This window comes from Lampetra fluviatilis, chromosome 24, assembly GCF_964198595.1.
Source record: "Lampetra fluviatilis chromosome 24, kcLamFluv1.1, whole genome shotgun sequence".
NCBI classification, from domain to species: Eukaryota; Metazoa; Chordata; class Hyperoartia; order Petromyzontiformes; family Petromyzontidae; genus Lampetra; species Lampetra fluviatilis.
The window spans coordinates 1641657-1661539 of record NC_136298.1 but is presented as its reverse complement, the minus strand read 5'-3'; the positions used below and the strand labels follow the sequence as shown (position 1 = coordinate 1661539).

The following is a 19883-nucleotide window of genomic DNA, read 5'->3' as shown; positions in this document are numbered from 1 at the left end:
ACCGCTGGTGATGTTTTACGCCTCCTAACAGCGACACAACTTGAGACGAAAGTCCCGTTGCCTCTCCGTTACGTAACTGCTGCGGGGCACAGCCAATCCATTGACTCTCTCTGCATTATCGATTAGAATCGACTCGAACCGCCGCAATCTGTGGTACGAGGAGCGGACGACGTGCGCGCCGCTCGCACGAATCGATCAACGCATTGTGTCAAGTCTCGCGATAATTGCGGCCCCCAGTTCTCGCGAGACTTGTAGCTTATATAAGATGGGTGCTTCCCGCGGAGGGCGTCACTCGCTGCTTGAAGCATCAACGACGAAGTTGCTCGTCCACTTCTCTGCTCGACCGCGCCCGCCGCATCCACCCTCCCGTACGACTCGCTGTGGTTTGCCTACCGCGTTTATGTATTGACAGTAAACCCCTGTACAGTGTTGCGTTGTGATCTCAGCGATGTGGTTAGTTTCGGTGCGTCGGCAATGAATGAAGGAGTGGTTCATTGAGGCTGTATCGATTCCAGGAATCGATGGGGGTTGAATCGTGGCGAGTGTGGGAATGGAGAGTTTGAAACGAATTCTGACTGCGAAACGATTGTTTAGTGAACCGATTATTTTGTTTACGCATCGTGTGTACAGTATACTGCCCAGTATGCTACGAGTGCAAACGGCAAGGTTTTTCCATCGGATTTAGCGATACGCCCGGAGCCGTCACGATTCAATTTAGCGACGACAAATTACGATTCCTTTTGTGTCTGGAATTTGTTGTAACGTCTCGCTCCGTGAGATCTCGAGTGGGTGCAGTTTGAATATAAGAATTGCTTTATAGCATCCACGGTAGTTGCTTTATTTGTCGGGGGGGGGGGGGTAAGAATTGATTGCAATCGATTTGCCCTCGATACTGATGGGGACAGGCGTGAGTGGGCGTGCGTAGCACGTTTGGGGCCAATGGTGGACGTTAGTGCGCGGTGCAGGCTGCCGCAGTCCCTCTGATTGTCTTGCAGTCCACAGTCGGCCCTCTTGCTACACGGCTCCCGTGGTATCTATAATCCAACCTACCGCTGGACGAGGGCCTCCCCGCAACGGGCAGCGCCGTGGAGGTTCCCTGGCAGCGTCTCGTCCCGCTGGTCAAAGCCGGGTTTGTGAGGGTTGACGGAGCCAAGACGCGCGGAGACGCAATTCTATTACGAAATCTCCATCCCATCCCCATTCCGGTCGCTGCGAGGCGCGTATGGGGGTCTTCAAATCGTCGCAACACTTGCACCGACGCAATTCATGACCCCCCCCCCCCCCTTTCAAAAATAAGACTTTTCTCTGTTAAGTAAATATAATACAGAGGGTACAATATCATACAGCCCCGTGTATACACCTGCTTTGTCATTGCAACTCGTGTATTGGGCGTGAACCCATGACGTTGCTCGTGAAAACGACACGGACTCCTGTCGCCCTGTCGTGGCGAGGAATCCTCAACACTGGCTGGCATCTGGCCTCTGGACACTGCCCTCGTGATGCAAGGCACAATCCCGTGGTCCTTTCTAGAATCTACAGTGGGTGGCTCTCTAACCTCTGGTCCGCAAGCACCGTAGTAGGTAGCCCGTGGAGCTGTTGCAGACACTAAGATAATTCACAAGATAGTTTTTTTTAAATCCTGAACATTTCCCAATTACGCACGTTTAATGATTAAAAGCAGCTGCCTCGACTGCGTCTGTCGATTGCAGCATTGGTTGGAGTAGTTTTAATGTTGAAACCTGGTATTGGTGGTACGAGAACATTCCATTTTAGGGTTGACTGGACGGACCTCTGTCAAAAGTGCTTCCTAGCTCGGCGGATTCCTGCAGTCTCAAGGATTCTGATAATAACTAGAGCGTGTATGGCACATTGTTCACTGTTGGATGAGGATATATACATACAGTATAGACTAGAGTATTTAAGACTTTAAAGTTCAGTAGGTCGTGACGTCGATGTGAGTAGCCCTCGATTACGGTAAATACATCGTTAATGTTTAACGCATTTGTATGCCAAGTTCAACTTAAGCAGCAATATATTAACGAAATGGTGTTACTGTGCGAGATAGTGTAAAATGCCGCGGGGCGTACTGTAGACATGTCTAACTTTTGGCGTGTTATGCTCGTGTGTAATGTATAAGATCACTCGTCTTACACGCACAACACAGTGCATTGTCTGCGCAGTTGCCGCCGCTAAAATTACAAAATGCTAATGTTGCCAAGTATGATAGGCGACGTATTGGGCAGTCGCCCTTCATCATATATAGCACACAAGGCCCTTGACTCTTTCTTCAAGGCAATGCATTGACGAATTGCATCACTGCCAACGCAGCAGCACCACCACCAGATAATTTGTTTAATACTGCAAAGCAATACTATAATTACGACCACAATGACATCGCATTGTCTCGCATGTTGCCTTAATAAATTAGCAATAACTCTTGCATTCTACTGCTAGATGAGGATGTCACCTCGTCGTGCGAGTTAGTAGTTATTTAACCACACTGCGCTACGCTGGTCAGTGCGATTTGGCGAATGTGGGGAGTATACATGTGGGAGTATACACGTGGGAGCATAGTACATTACAGCAATCGCTTTTGTTCTATCTTTGGTTGCCATCTTACTGCCCACAGCGCAGCCATGTTAACTTGGCACACCATGACACGAGACATAAACCACGTATCTTTGCAAAGAGATCGGTGAGTGTGTCTAAATGTAGATTAAGCGATATGCTTGGGGGTATATTGTTTACATACTATTGCCCTATCTGTAAAGTTGCTCGTAGCTTATGCGAGGATACTTTTACGTCTTCAACAGGGACTGCTGCATTTGTTTACGTGCGTCATACTGTATGCAGTTTGGCAGGTCAAACTAAACTTGCCACCAATTTATACCAGTGCCAGATAATGTTAGTATTTACACGTGTTCGCCTTTTGGCGTTCTCTGGTCTAAACACCGGTGAGACAAGTTCATAAAGAAGGATGTCTGGTATAGGCCAGTTCGTTCCAAAGACAATGCATATATTATCGGAGCATGTTGGTTTGCATGTTTTGCCACAAGTACAGTACGTGTGGTTAATGCAGACTTGATGCCTTGCAAAAAGTATCTGTGGTGTTTGAACATCTAACACCTGTGTTATTGGCACAAAGGGTAAAATCTGTTATTTTTAATCAAATGAAATCCTCTTAGACTAAACAACAATTCGCATTTTACATGAAGATAACTTTAGTGCAGGGGTGGGGAACGTCCGGCGCGCGGGCCGTGTAAGGCCCGCGAAATCATTTGGTCTGGCCCTGCCAAGGCAACCGCAGGTGGGACTCGAAATTCAATAAACCCAGGAGCAATCCTGGAAAAGCAGTTGCGAGTAGCAACATCATCAATACCAGCTAACATCACACGCCTTACCAAAGAGGAGTTCCAGCCATCGCATAAGGGGTGAGTTAATTAAATGTTTGACCAAATATAACAGGCAAATTTTTAAGTTGATAATTTTGTATGGCCCGCGAATGATGTTATAAATATCCAAATGGCCTTTGGTAGAAAAAAGGTTCCCCACCCCTGCTTTAGTGGAATTGCTTGAACAAAATTCCCTTCCTATGGAGTATGGGTGGTATTTTAGCTGGTCTGACTGCCTGGTAGAGGTGTGGCCAGGGTTTGGTTAAGTTCAGGTGAGGTATTTTCCCTTGGGGATTATGTCTTGGCGAAACTTTAGTTAAAGCACTGAGTCACTTGTGAAGCACAATTGAAGAAGATGATTATAAATAGATAAAAATCAATGATTGTACCTATACACGGACATAAATTGCTATTCATAAAAAAAAATCCCTTGAAATGGCTGTACGTTTTCCAAAGTTGAAAACTGCACATTACATTATTTGTGCACTTAAATCGTCTGTGGGGGAGACACGGTAGTCATTGGATCCAATCGTGGCGGTGCGGCAGCTCGATGTCACTTTTTGCAGATAAATGTCTGCTTGTGTGATCGATTCTCCAAACAGAGTAATGGAGAACTTGCTGAAAAGTGCAGAAAGAAGCATTGGAAGTGAATGCGACGAATTACCTTTGGTGAAAGTGAAAGACGTGATTTAGAGAACATACAAGTTGGAGATGACATCGACAGATTTCATTTAAAAAAACAAGTGGGCTTGCGGAGGACATGTCGCTTGAAGAGATGGTCAGTGTTTTGAGACTTAAAAGTGACAGCCTTCTTGAACATGCCCAATATGGCACGTGTACCAACCAGGTACAAATTTGATTTGGGAGCAGGCAGTGTCGTTTTCCACGCGTCAGTACAGTTGGCCAGCCGTTAATGTATTCGATTGCAAAATCCTTTGGTGTCGAAATATCGAAAGGCTCTTGTGACATGACTTCAACGCTATCTCCACTTGCATTTGTGTTTATGCACGTATTGCACGGTTTTGTTTGGAGATAAAACAATACACCGTGCAGTCGTGCTTTTTAATCGTTTCAAATGTTGCCGTAATGCATATGATAGATGTTACTATTTGTGTTTGATGACAATATGAACTGTTTAATATAAGATCAAGAAGTGGTTATGGCCATTGCTGTTGATACCACGAAACCTCATTGCTTCTTTTCTGCTACATCCCTCCGATGTTGTCATTTGACGCGTGACCTGCAGACGTCGATTGTACAGTATTTAACCTTTGCACCTGTATACTGTACATTATAATTCTGAAGATGCTATGGACAGAACCTATGGCCAAATCACCTGGAATGCGCCCGTACTCGTTATCTCTGTAGCCAATGATTTTCGAGCCTGCATATCGTTAGAATCCATGACCGCAGCACATAAAAGGTGGTGTAGGCTGCTGCGGGACATTGTTTTCAGCAGAGATTGCAGTGCAGCTAAATACATTGCTGTACCGTGCTCCAGTGCCAATGCGCTGGTGTTAACCAAAACTGGTGGGCGTGGTGAAGTTTGGTTAATTAATCCACACTACCCACACAGGTGTAGGGAGGTCGTTGTCCCGCATTGGGTTGAATAAAGGGCTTTACAAGGACGTGTTTATTCAGTACTGAGTGTTATACTTCATGGGACCTCCTTTGCCAGTACCAAAATACACCCAGTACGCCTTTTGGCGTCCTCTGGTTAAGGGCAATGCATATATGATCATTTTTTTTTTGCATTCTGACCACAAGCATTGTGGTTAATGCAGACATGATTCATTGTAAAAGGTTGAAGTTTGGTGTTTTAACATCTGTTTTGTTGCCAGAAAAAAGGGGAAAACCCCGATTTATACTGTCATGCTGTATAAAGTGTTGACCTTGACCAGGATTTGAACTTGCGTCCTTTGCTCTTTCTGATACTATAATCCTGGTCTTTTTAGTCCTGTGCAGTGCCCCTGTGAATTAATGCAGTATGCTATACTCTCATGTATATGGGAGCAGTATTGTTTTGGAGTGTTAGAGTACAGGTAGTCCCCGAGTTACAATGGTCTGACTTACGATATTTCGATCTTACGATGGCAAGAGCGATACGACAAACTTGCCATCAACAACCCAACATCGTTCAAGTATGCAGACGATGGACAGAATCTTGGTGGGTACAGTACAATATGATACGTTGCGATATGTTCAATGCATGTATGATACGTAGCTTTAGCGATTTCATTTTAAGGTTACCACGATACGATACGTTCAATGCATGTTAAAAGTTTTTTATAGGAGATAGGATTGTTTCCTGAAAACTTTCTATTAAATTGCAGTTCATATAGCTGGCTAAGAATTTACCTTGTTTTTTTTACTTTACATTTTACTGTGCAATACAGTATTGTAATTAATAAATACATACAGTATATAGTTTATACAGTACGGTACTGTAAATTGCTCTGTTTTGCTAAATTACCATTCTTTAAGACTCCGAGGTAGGCTAAGCCATCTTCGACTTACGATATTTTCGACTTACGATGGGGTCGTTGTAACGCATCTCCATCGTAAGTAGAGGGCTACCTGTATGGCACTGTTCATTTTTCTGAGTGATTTATTAACGCATGAATCGGTAGCAATTAATCTCACTTTTTATCAGGCATCCTGGGGGGTTCACTGTCTCAACAGGTTAGTGTGGCAACATCTACCTTTGGGAGACTCCTCTGGACATAACACATGCCCTTTTGTGTAGTGTCGGCATCGTCAGGTGCTCATTAACATTTCCCCCCAACCGCCTACGATCTTCTAATCGTGTATTTTGATCAAATGTTGGCTTTGAGTTTTTTCTTGGCTGTTGCTGTTACACAAAACAATTTAGGGACAAAAAAGGAAATGTAAGTTTAAAAAAACATGCAAAAACTTCATTGTCTTGTGCTTCCCACGTGCTCGGTCACGTACGCTATGGGGACGTGGCGCCATGACCCAGTTTCCATATCCCACGTCCCTCCCCGCAGCTGTTGTTGAAGTGGCTGCCTGCATGACTTGCCTGGCCCACGCAACTTTCCCCAACTGACTTTCCCCAACTTTAGGAGCTTGCACAACTTTTAATGCTTATTAAGCACGGGCCCCAAAGACTGCCCAAACTGCCAAGCAAACGGTGGCAAATTAGCATGACTTAAGATGTAATAGAGAACGAATTAAAGTTTCTTGAATTGAGCCAAGTTTATGATGAGAACATGGGGGTAAGACAATTGAAAGGAATTCCAAATCTGAGCAGTGCGAGGAAAGAAGAAACGAGTCTTGACCTGCAGTGTGGTTGGTGAGTGAGCACAGTGGGGATGAGATGAAAGTCTTGGAGATGGTCTTCCACATGGGTGGCGCAATAAAGTAAATGAGTGGGAAAAATTGAATGGGCACTAATGATAGAAGAGCAATGAGGAGGTGACTGACTGCCGGTGATTAAGTGACTAGAGTTGAAAGTTAATAAGTACATTTTTTCTCCCACTGAACGACAAATCCTGTTTTCTGTACGATTGAGCTGATTCATGATTCCTCCTGTTAATTACATGTCTACCTTTCTTCTTATCGGCAAATTAAATTACTTCTCTTTGTAATTTCACGTATCAGATCATTGTTATTGAACCTTTATCCACAGGGTAAAAACGTGGATAATAGGATGAACTTGCCATGTTTGGGTAAAGTATATAATAATTTAAACAATGAAAATGTTTTCCCCTGTGGTTTTACAAGAGGATGTGCAGTTTGTCTTGTTTGGCTGCACTTCACTTTTCACAGGCTGCTACAGTCAAACCACGCATGAAACACAAACTTCCATTTACGTGGATTGTTAAATGTGCTTTCACAATTGTCCAGTTTCTTGAAATATATATCTGTAACTAAGATGCATATGTTGATGTTCTTGACCATAACTTTAACGTTAGGTTTAACAGGTATGGGTTCTCACCTGATGAAAATAACCTTGACTAACTAACACATTTTCTCATAATTAAAACGCTTCAAATCTGATGTGGACAGCTTTTTATTTGCTTGAGGTTTTGAGGCATACATTCTCATCTAATTGCACCATTCTCTGTACATTCCTCGGGATGGTTCCATGGGAGGTTTGCATCGCGTGTGAGATGAACAAAAGTGGTGGGCGTATTGGCATTTCTTTGGCTCATCAGTGTTTATCACGTGTGCCGTCATTTATTAATAAGGTTCCCAGTATAGAGTGAATATTTACATTGGATCCTGAGGTTTCACACACTGACATTTACCCTTTCATGGTCCTTTTGGCACGTTTGCAACATGTCAACCTTGGGTAGATTTGGACATGCAATCTTTTTATAGAGATATGGAATTTCATAAATGCTGCACTGGCATTGTTTGTATATTATGTAGGAGCCTTTTACAATAGTGGGGCCTTAAACTATTCTTTAAAAGCTAAATAAATGTATTATAATATTGATACAGAACGTTTGTGTTTACATCTATTACTACAGAGTCATCATGTCTGCTGGCAACGCTTCGATCGGCAAGCCTGCTCCGGATTTTTCTGGTGTGGCTGTGGTGAACGGAGCATTCAAGGACATCAAACTGTCCAACTATAAAGGTGCGTGACGGTTTAAGGCTCAGAAAGTACTCCTGAAAAAGCACAGCAGATCACAACACTGACAGCCTGCAACATTTTAAATACTTCGTTATTTGTTTACATCTTAAAATAATGTAATACTGAGGCGCGGTGATAAAGCGTTGGTGGTTTACAAAAGTTGGCTTGTGCGGCAGAAGTATCTGGTCTCTCACAGTTGGTGAGGTTCAGCAGTCGCATGTTGCCGCCTCTGCAGATTGTATCACCCAGTGATAAAAGTTCCTTACGCCAGGTAGAATCAGATTGGTCTTGTCAACACCTTGGTAGTAAGAGCCAGTCTTTGAGCACCTCTAGCATAACTTTTGAAGTCTTGGGTGTTTCGTTTTACATTTAGTTACTTATAGTTTGTGTAAAATTCTAATCTTAAGGTAAAGCACTTTTAAAAGCCTGCACTTTGAAGCAGAAGAGAGATGACCACTTGATCATGCATTTACACTGAATACACGAGCGATTCCAATGCTCTTAACACAACAGAGAAATTAGTCTCCATACCTCTTATTGCCTGCGCAGTGTCTGAGTCTGGCCTGCCGTCGGCTCCAGTTTATCGTGGTCACCCTGGCTTTGCCATTTGTCTCGGTCGACTGCACGCACTCATCCAGTTTTTGTGCATTTCCGGCCTCTGTCAACATTGTGACCCGGCTCACACGTGCCACAGTTGCGGTCATCGTTATTGCAAAAATTCGAATGCGAGCCACTCGCCCGAGCCCACTGGTTAGGTGTGCAGCAGCTCACATTGGCTCGTGGCGTTCAAATACCAGCCCAGGCAGAGGCGGCGATGTTGCCGGTTCTATTTTGGGGTTTGTGGCTTCTACCTATAGCTCATTTTGAATAGTGTGCAAAGCGAGACTCCATCTGAGGGTCCCAAGCCTGCCAAGCATCCCTTCACGCGAGTCCCCTGATGAATACCGCATGCGCACTGTCCTCCAGTGTTTCTGGTCGTGCCACTTGGTGTTCGGCATGATGTCCAACGCTTTGCTCCACGTTTATGAAAGTGCACTCGAGAGCTATACAACACAACCACAACTTTCGATTTAAAGCTTTTGTGACTGCAGGGATTCTTCATCTTGGTTCTTTCGGTAAAGTCACGTAGAAGGGAAATAATAAAAAAAAAGAAAAATTAAACATAATAAAATACAATTCTCACGACGTTTCGGCCACAACGCAAGCAGCCGTCCTCAGGTGAAGAACAGGTCTGTCGGAAAGACAGCGTCTGAATGAACACCACCAAGCTTGGCAGCGTATATTTAAGCTGGGTTAGGGGAGGAAGGGCGCCTTGACAAAGGAATTTGCATATCAACAGAGGAATTTATCATATTTATGGGAAATGCAGATATGGGATTAGTCACTACTTGTGGAATGCGTAGGAGGTGGGGGGGGTGTTCTCAAAGTCATATTATGCTCGTGCATTATGTAGGATAAGCAACCTCCTACGCATTCCACAAGTAGTGACTAATCCCATATCTGAATTTTCCATAAATATGCTAAATTCATCTGTTGATATGCAAATTCCTTTGTCAAGGCGCCCTTCCTCCCCTAACCCAGCTTAAATATACGCTGCCAAGCTTGGTGGTGTTCATTCAGACGCTGTCTTTCCGACAGACCTGTTCTTCACCTGAGGACGGCTGCTTGCGTTGTAGCCGAAACGTCGTGAGAATTGTATTTCATTATGTTTACATTTAATTATTATTTTATTGTTTCCCTTCTACGTGACTTTACCGAAAGAACCAAGAAGACAACCACAACTTTTCGCGGTAGTTTCACTCCTCTTAGAGGACATCTCCTTCCGCTGCACTGAGGACCAACCCGCATATGTTTTATGTCATCCATAATAGAGCTTTTTTGGGTTCGGGCGCGTAAGTATATAAATGTGTCGTTAAAACCGCCACCACCCGATACAGCCAACTAGTAAGGGTTGTCACGTAAACAGAGCATGCCAATTCGTCACTAGTACAGCACACCGGTGTGTTGGAGAGCCAAGCCACAACAACATTTACAATGTTTGTCAATTGCTGCCTCCCAGCCATTCAGAGATGTGCACTTTCAGTAGCTCAGAAGGGCTGGCTGGTTGCGACGAGAGCCCAATATTCTGTTGATGAGCTCCCTTCATGTGGGGAGGCATGGCTTGCACTGACCGATCAGATTCTGCCAAGTGGAGGAACCTGTGATCCAACAGTCCCATCTACTGCAGAGAAGGAGACCACAGCAGCTGTGTGTGTCAGACACATTTTCTGCACTTCTAATCTATGTTTATTAGTGATTTTCCCACATGATGATGCTACGAGCTCATGCACTATTATATTATTGCTTCTGGAAATATGTTCAGTAGCTAAATACCAATGTCGAGGTCTGATAACCACGAGAGGTCGTATGTAGATTTGCTGCTGCTCTGTTGAATGAGGGCAGACGACAATCGTTTCCTTTTTGGTTTATTATTTGTGTTGGATGGCCACTATCGCCCTGTGGCTAATCTTAAATTTTCCATTCATTAAGGAGATGTGTGCATCGGCCTGTTGATGTTCTGATGCCGTTGATGGTATGAACTTGCTAGTGCTCACACTTGTATTTCCTATGGAAGTACTTGAGAAATAATGATGTACAGAACTGCAGGTGCTATATGTGAGCATATTACTACTACTGGAAAAATACCACTGGGGAGAGCTGCTGGCAGAATTTTCATTGCAGGATAGTTGACAGGTATGGAAAATATGTTCATGTTTCAAGTTTCATTTATTAGGTATAGCCCTGTGAGCCATGCGGCTCTTGAGTCGGGTGCAACCGCAACAAACAAAATATGAACAGAGAACATCTTAAAGCGACGACACGCAACAGAAACATCCTGGATAAACCAGCAAATCTTCCAGAAAAAAAGCACCGTATTACAACGCTGTGTGCAAAAATCCCAGTATGATGCAAGTCAAACAATAACAACCATAAGACAATTTAGATTAAAGTTATCAGGCCAATTCCGTACTTCCGCAAGAAACATGGCTTAACCATATGTTTTCGAAATCACCAAAATTATGCTATAAAAACAATGTAACATCAGTAATCATAGGAACTGTGATTAAAATTTAAGAATTAACGATATACATAACATGTACGACCACACTTGCAGCCATAGCTGGCAGCATGACACTCCCAGTGTAAGATGAGTGAGTGTTACTCTTTAGTTCTTTCGGTAAAGTCACGTATAAAGAGAAAATAATAAATTAAATACTAGCATATGACGTTTCGATTGCAAAACAAGCAATCATCATCAGGTATAAATGAAATAGAAACACAAATCTAGTATACTTAGAAATGTAATGTAATACAACAGAGAGTCGGATAACATAAGTCAACACCCTACCTGGTTGATTACGTTCTTCCTGAGAATGCTAAATTTGAGAGAGAGATAAAACACAGAACCAGAGACATATAGACAGACATATAAGTAGAGACAGATATCACAGAGATACATAGAGAGAGAGACATACATAGGCACACAGAGAAACCACACCTCTGTGTCGAGGCCTTAAATAGAGAGAGGGGGCGGGGGCGGAGAGAGAGGGAGGGGGTAGAGAAATTGGCATGCCAGTGAGTGGCACGCTGCAGAAGCTTGGAAAAATGAGGAGACAGGGAGAGAGAGACACTGAATGAAATAACCTAGCAAAATTTTGAAATGTAATGTAATGCAACACAGAGAGTCGGTCACAAAATTAACGCATAGACTGGTTGATTACGTTTTCAAAGATTGCTAAGTTAGAAGTTAAGTGTGAAATTTTAAAGAGAGACAAGACGAAAACACGAAGAACAGGCAAAAGCAGAGAGTGAGAGGGACAACAGCCGAGACACACAGAGAGAGCTGAACATAAGAACGACAAAACGAGTGGAGACAAGTACACTAAATCAAATAAACCTAGCAAAATTTCGAAATGTAATGCAATGCAACACAGATGGTCGGTCAACACACATTTAACGCATAGCCTGGTTGATTACGTTCTTCCAAAGATTGCTAAATTAGAAGTTAAGTGTGAAATTTGTAAGACACAGACACGAAGACTGATACACAAGCAGAGAGAGACAACAAAAATCAAAATTAAGTATGAGTGTTATCACGGCCTCCTCCACGCCATCACGGGAAAAACCTCCCGAGTTGACGCGGACGCAAAAAAAAAACCGCGCGGCGGACGCGGGGTCTGGGTCCTGCTAAAATAACTGCTGTAATATAAATATAATTTGAGATCATACACTTGGCAAAGTGGGTTTGACTACGTAGAGGGTTTATAGGGAGTTCACAGAAGACATCATTTCAGTAAACGCTTTTCATAGAGGTAAAAATAAAGGCATTCACTAACCACTTCATGCCATCGACCTGTACGCATACACAAGCAGGAGAGGTCACAGTGGAGGGTCGAGGATTTGGCACTGATGACCGATAAGATGCACCGGGTGCAGGGGTTGTGTTTGTACGCACTACATTTCGTGACTAAAACAAACAAAATCACTCCTAGGTTCACGGTTATTCTGCTGTTACAGTTAATTTCTGTCGGTTTGAGCTCATGTCACGGCGGTGCGTTCTTTTCAGGAAAGTACGTCGTGCTGTTTTTCTACCCCCTGGACTTCACGTTCGTGTGCCCCACGGAGATCATCGCATTCAACGACCGCCTGCCTGAGTTCACGAAGCTGGACTGTGCCGTCATCGCTGCGTCCACCGACTCCCAGTTCAGCCACTTGGCATGGTACTCTCACTCGCACACGCCCAGTCGCACTCTTCATCGGCCATGGTCGACCCACTTCTGGATAAAGGCCTTTCCACGCCACCAACACCTCCCACAATCCTTCGATGTAATATTCAACCATGCACATGAGCGCGGACGAAATTTGTCACTCAGCTTCCTCGGTGGATGTCCTCTCGGACGTGATCCATCCCTTGGCTGCCACGCCATTATTATTTGTCACCATTGTCAACCCTTCCAGCGACATATCCTCCCCAAGCCCACTTGCTTTTTCTAATGGTATAGATGCAACTAGACTGCATGTGTTATCTTATCAACGTGTTCCTCTTTCTCTCAATATAATTCCAAGCATGCATCTCTCAATTCTTCATTGCATGCTTTTGAGCCTTGTTTGATTGTCATCGTCAATGTCAATGTTTCTTAACCTTGTAAGCCCACAGCAAGTGATCCAAAAATCACTCCAAACAGTTCTCTGAACGAGTAAGGCCCAGACTTGGAGTTGCTCCAATCCCAGCTCTTAAATAATCATGGCAATTCTCAGGCTGTGTTCTTGCAATGGCTCTCAATAATGAGCCCCATAGCTCTGGGTGAAGTTGCGTGCTTATTAGAGGCCGACCAAAATTCGGTTTCGGTGCCGAAAGTTTGCAAATGGCCTCTTTCAGCATACTTTCGGTTTCAGCCGAAAGTAAATTTTTAACTTTCGGTCTGGTTTCGGTTTCAGCCGAAACCAGAAATTCAGTTTCGGTCGGTCTCTCGTGCTTACGAATGTTGCCCGTTAGCCCTCGCAGGACGGACAGTGAATGCGGTCCACTTGAGCTTTTTCAAGCATCAAAGGGCACTCTGCACTTGTGCATCTAACCATTCGCATCGATCGCGCTGCCCTGGAGATTGTTGCTTGGCTACGGCTTAAAGCTGTGTGTGGTACTGTGTTATCTGCCCCCATTTGTGGTGCACATCAAACCCCTTGTTGGCTTTTTTCTGGTGCTCAAAAAATGAGATTGGCTTTGTCCTTTTGTATTCCAAGCTCCGGCCCTAGGTGATTGAATATGAAAGATGTAAATAATTGTGGATTTGTTCATTTGAAAACCAGCCGAAGGCCCTTGTGATTTCGTGAATAGGACATCGTGGACTCTATTAATGCTGTTTTTGTATAATTGTAGTCGTTTTTCAAATGTGGGTTTGTGGTTGCGATGAGGCCACATGGCACTTTGTTCAATCAAGAGCAAGTTTTTCAAATTTCCCTTTTGCAGTCGATGCTTAGCTGCAATACCTGCAAACCTCAAACGCTATGTAAACTGGCTCCATGGATTGTCGATTTAACATAAGAAAAAGTGCACCTGGGGGTTTGGATCAGAGAAATGTTATGCATTCATTTGTATGTGCATTTTTTGTTTTAACTTTAAATAAATGGAGGCTCAGCTGATGGCATGGATTTGCAGCTTGTAGCTTAGAAGACAGGGTTGATAAGTTGATTGTTTAATACTTTAATGGCAACTGGACAGACCATTGACTGCAAAATTATATTCGAGTAAGTAAATATTTGGTCGACTTCCTGGGTTCGAGCCATTTGGTGCGCAGCGGAGCATTGTCCAAGTTTGCTTTTTGCACCGCAAAAACTCGTGTAAGCATATCGCAAACGTTGGCATAAGGTCAAGTGGAGAACCAACAGTGTCAGCGATTGTCGTGCATAACACCACCTGGAGGTGTTGTCATTGCACTACAGTTGTGGAGCAGTTAACGATGAAAATTATGCAAAACGTATTATATTGCTATTATTTTTTAACGCGGGCATTGGACCCCGGCACCACACAGAGTGAAAATCCACGGTGCGTCGTTTCAGTGCTGTCTGTCATGCCACAATTGCTGTTGTATGTATAAAGCCATTTTCTTAATCCAGTGCTGGATGAGGGATTCGTCATGCCATGCATATCATGGGAGTTAATTGGCCATCTCATGGTTCTGGCCATTGGGAGTTGATACTTTGTACAGTACAATAAAATATGTTGCTGCACTGACCTCTGTTGCCCACCATAAAACATATTTCATCATATGGGGGGAGGGGGTGGTGTGATTGCTGACTACCCAGAAATCAATAAACTATTAACAATTATTTAATATTAGCAGATTGGGCCCACTAAGCTCTTTTTGCAGAAGCAACTTGACCACAAATGAAAGCCCAATGAATTGGCTTATGTGGAAATCTCTATAGCAGCCGAATACTCTAAACGCATGTTTTTAAATGTGAAGGAAAACCAGAGGACCCTGAGAATATCTGTGCAGCCACGGGGAGAATATGCAAACTGAGGATCGGGATCAAACCCACAACCACCTGCATACTAGGCGAGGTAGTTAACATTGCCACCACGGCATGCATCTCATCACTGTGATGCTATTCATTAATCTAAATACCAGATTGACCTTTTTTTTCCCCGAGCATCGTAGCCCATGACCAAATCACCTAGATATTGCGCCTGATCTCGTCACGATCTCAGAAGCTCAGCGTGAATACTCCGCGATCGTGATTTGGATCAGTGACCAGCGTGCATAACCAGTGTTATTTGCTTATGCGGGGCTACGTGATGGGCAGCTGAGGGAAGTGCATAAATTTGTACTGTAATGTAATGCTCCTTGTTCTCTGCTTCCCGCCTTTACCAACTGGCACTGACCTGCACGGTGAAGTCTGGTGAAATAACCCCCACTGATACGCAAGCAGTGAGGAGGCCCTCATGCCAGTGGATTGACAAGAGCGGTTCATGTACAGTTATCTTCATGTTCGAATGTTGCTTACGGCAGTGCGTTTCATATCTATTGCAGGGTGAACACACCGCGCAAACAGGGAGGCCTGGGTCACATGGAAATCCCACTCCTTGCCGACCGAACATGTAATGTCGCCAAGAACTATGGAGTACTCAAGGAAGATGAGGGCATTGCCTACCGGTGGGTTACATGTGCAGTGGTATTGAGAAACCCATATTACCACTATTTTACTTACTTGCATCTAGCCAGCTTGGAAACGTTGGTAATGACCAGGATTCTTATTTTATTATCTTAAATGCCATGGCGTAATATCTGCTTATTTATCCTGTTACTTCTATTCTTCACAGCGATGTGATCATTGTTTTGTTAAACTAGGATCCATATCTCGCTCGCCAGTATTGGTTCGAACCAAGCCTGACTGTTGATGAGACTGCAGTGTTTGCTTGAGCTGAACCAATTCTGAAAAGCTACTCCATGAAGGCTCTACATCTGATGGATAAAAAAAAAGTGTTTTTTGTGGAGGCAGATATGCCAAGGAAGCATACCGTCTGCCCAGACACATTCCTGCGGAGGGAGCTTGTAGTAACGTTGGGTTGCTCGTTCAATGGCCAGGGTCAACGGCGGCGTGGTGTATTCCGCAAATATGCCCGACTGAGGGCGGGCACAAGCCGGCGTGAGTAGGTTAAACGTTGAGTTTTAGAAGGGCACCACGGGGTGACCAGCCCCTCCCCACCCAGCCCCACCCCTCCCAGCCCAACCCCTCCCATTTTTGGATGCACGACGGACGGACACAATAATCCCCTGTGGGCTGATGTAACCAGGAGGTTCCTACCAGTATTATCCTGTGAATAATCAATGCGTAGTAAATACAAAACACATTTGACCAATAATAGGGCAAGAGACGGGGAACACGGGGAGGGTGCAGAGACTTTTTAAAATTAAAAATGTAAATGTGGTTTAGTCTTCACACCGTAGATATAGTGATCGGTGGTGTATTGATGTATTAAATGTAATCGTCTCCTCTCAACCGTGTTGATTCAAGGACACTCCCTAACAGTGTGAATGTGGTGAACAGCTTCAAACACTGGAACATCTCGTGAGCAGCTTTAGCCGAGTAGCAGTCCCTATGCACTATTCCCATGGACATGTGGGTTCACTTTACATCTGCCAAAACTCTTGATCGGATATCAAATCCTAATGTATTCCCATATAACGTTGCTATGCCTGCACATGACGGTCATCATCATTGGACGGGGACTTGGCCCGGAGCTAGCATGTTTGTCACTTGTAGATATTCCTCTTCAAATCCGAATGGTCTCCCTGGTTAATACTGCATTCATGTATTAACCATAAAATACCACAAGCCATTGGCTTCGGTGGATGTGAAATATCCTATGTAATTCGAGGAATAGGCCCTTATGTGCCATTTTCACTTTCCAAATAAATAAATCGGTAACTGCTTGGGAAATGATTAACTTGTCATTCCCCATTGCGAGAACTTAGCAGGACCCTCCTGACACAGCTTTGACTCGGCCAAGGCTTTCTTGAGTAAATAATCTGAATAAATTAAATCCGAGAACTTTTAATCTCACTTTTGACCATGTGGATGCATGTTAGACTTCTTTCTCCCCGTATGTAGCCAACCGTGCTAATCGGAGGTGCGGATGAGTCGGGTGCCGACATGTCTGTGAAGAGAAATAAAATCACTCTTTGCCTTTCCTCTTGTGACTTCTTAACCTATTGTGACCACACCGCCACCATCCTTCCTGGCCTGTGTTCCATAGCGGCCTGTTCATCATCGATGGCAAAGGCATCCTGCGACAAATCACCATCAACGACCTGCCGGTGGGCCGCGACGTGGACGAGATCCTTCGCTTGGTGCAGGCCTTCAAGTTCACGGACGAGCATGGCGAGGGTGAGTGCCCAGCGCTTGGTCTGTCTCCTGATCGCTAGCAATGCACCCAGTCTTGTCAGATCTCGGCAACCAAGCAGTTTTGAGCCTTGATGATGTTTGTGCATGGGTGACCACGGTGTGAGGCATCGGCTGTTGTGGGGCTATGTTATCAGCAGAGGGCAGTGCAGCGCAATCCAACTCTTTACCTTACAATGCCCCAATGTCTGTCTTACCCCCCCCTCCTTCAAGCGGCACGAACCAGCGTGATAAAGTATGGTCATGTAACTCGGCATGATCCTTAGAGCATGGGTTGGCTCTCGCCCAACAGTGGGATTGACAGTCCGGTGACTATCGTTTAAAGTTGTTGAAACCTCAGCAGAATCCACTGGGATTCTCAACCAAAGCAGAATTCAGTCTCAAGCTTCTATAAACCTTGTTTGTAGCGGATTCTTGGCTTTGGACAATTTTCCATAGAAATTACAGAGTAACTATGAACAATAAATGGTTGGAATAGTTACAGTACATGTGTAGGAGTCTGTGTGGGGTAGGGACGACTTTGTTATTTCAGCATCTTGCCAGCTTCACAACCTACAATGAGTTATGGGTGCAGTATCTCAACAGCATTGGGAAAATAATTATTCACAGGCCCACATTGCTCATGCGCTTCGGAAGAACGGGGTGCTTGCAGACATTACCCACAGTCAATAATCCGTTGGGCTCTTTCCATTTGCAATATTGGATAATTATGGAAAGGTATTGGTGCAGTCTTGCAATTTCTTATTCATGACACTGCTGGAAGAAGCCCCAGCATTGTCCGAAGCTTTACAGAGCCTCCCTTAAAAAATATCGGTCTACTTTTGACTTAAAGCTTTCGTGACTGCAGGAATTCATATTCTTTGGTCTTTCAGTAAAGTCACAGGTTCAAAGAAAATAACAAGCTTTTAACCCCCTTTTCCTAAAGACGACCGCTTGTGTTGCGATCGAAACGTCGTAGTTTTTGTTAATTTTTGTTATTTTCTTTGAACCTATCTACGTGACTTTACCGAAAGACCCAAGAATATATATTGGTTTAGTCTTCCAAACTGGCCAGACACCACACACGACCTGCTGTGTGAATAGTGACAGGGGATTTAAATAAACTTACACCATTGTTTTAAGTGCCATGCTGGGAGAGCAACCTCTGGATTGCAAGTAGTGTTTTACCAATTACTCCATGGCAGCACCTTAAGGCACGGTGTTTTTTATGCAGCCTCTTTGTAGAGTACTTTAGTAATATTTGTTATTTTACCAAATGGCAAAATGCAAATGTTTTTGGTAAGTTTATCGGTTACTCCCTTTTGTAGCAATTTATTTTTCTTATACCTTAAATATTACATCTTGTATGACCAACTTGAATTTTACGTTCAACCCCTTAATATTTTCTTAGCGCAAACTCGTGCTTGCACACAACTAACAGACCTCCACGCCACCTCCCTCATGCCAAACCCCCCCCCCCCCACCGCCAATCCCCGAACATGGATGTGTGACCACAGTGTGCCCCGCTGGCTGGAAGCCTGGCAAGGACACCATCAAGCCAGATGTTCAGAAGAGCAAGGAGTTTTTCGCCAAGCAGTGAGACGGCAAAGCTGCACTCCACCGCAGTGACGACGTCTTGCACGTCTTCTCCCCTCCACCAATCAGCAGTCATGAGGCGTTCAACAGTCGTGTCAAGATGTCAACTCCTGTCAGACCAGAACCACAGCTCTGATGTCATAAAATTACCTAAAGGCAATGGTGCACAGTTGTTTATCAACTTATGTGGTCTTTGAGGCCAGGGGCTTGCAAAATTCTGTTTTCTCGCATCCTGCCATTGTTTTAGTTCAGTCCTTATTGTTCAGTTGAAGATGTACACATTAGTTGGAGAACGTTAAACTGAGGGATTGTGATGACTGGAGTCTAGGAAAACATTGTAAACCGATTCTAATTGGATTCGTGCAAGTTACAATGCATGAACTAGCCATTACACTTGTATCATTGCCTTTACATTCCTGGCTGAACTACTTGTGATGGGAAAAAAGCACTTGCTACGTTTGAGTCGAGTTGTTGGTTTGGACAAATAGTTTATCTTGTTTCTGACGAATCGTGACTGCTACAAAGTGTGCCTCATAGTGCTGGGTATTTTGTCCAATAAAATTAGAAGGAAATAAAGCTGTTTGTGTGAATATCTTTACCTGGGAACTGCTTGTCTGGTTGAGTTGTGTGAAGATTTCATTGAAATTTGGTAGCCGTGTACCCATGGAGTGAGGGCAGTGGAGCAAATTACCGTTTGTACTGCACGTCTTTGCCTCCCCAGCCCAACCCACACTGAACAGCGTGGTGAAGTATGGTAAAATCTGGAATGTGCACAGTGTGGGGATACCTTTATCCGGCAATAGTTTCGCAAGAGTGTCTACATGTGCTAGATCAATGATTTACAAAATACATTGTGCCCAAATCTTCGA

The 19883-nt window shown here is 44.1% G+C and overlaps 1 protein-coding gene across 1 annotated transcript; it reads left to right on the top strand.

The window, feature by feature from the left end:
• Positions 1 to 251: 251 nt before the first annotated feature.
• LOC144941074 (peroxiredoxin-2-like) lies at positions 252 to 19590 on the top strand. The gene is made up of 6 exons (XM_078867513.1): positions 252 to 368; positions 7889 to 7998; positions 12602 to 12755; positions 15567 to 15689; positions 17294 to 17424; positions 18936 to 19590. Exons 2-6 carry the CDS (start codon positions 7896 to 7898, stop codon positions 19016 to 19018), a joined length of 594 nt encoding a protein of 197 aa, XP_078723639.1. The 5' UTR covers positions 252 to 368; positions 7889 to 7895; the 3' UTR covers positions 19019 to 19590.
• The last annotated feature ends 293 nt before the right edge of the window (positions 19591 to 19883 follow it).

Bases quoted from the DNA above. Each gene is read 5' to 3' on its own strand.
- LOC144941074 (XM_078867513.1), top strand. From the start codon at position 7,896: ATGTCTGCTGGCAACGCTTCGATCGGCAAGCCTGCTCCGGATTTTTCT. The intron at 7,999-12,601 runs GTGCGTGACGGT...CGTTCTTTTCAG, and splicing joins CAAACTGTCCAACTATAAAG to GAAAGTACGTCGTGCTGTTT. The intron at 15,690-17,293 runs GTGGGTTACATG...TGTGTTCCATAG, and splicing joins GATGAGGGCATTGCCTACCG to CGGCCTGTTCATCATCGATG.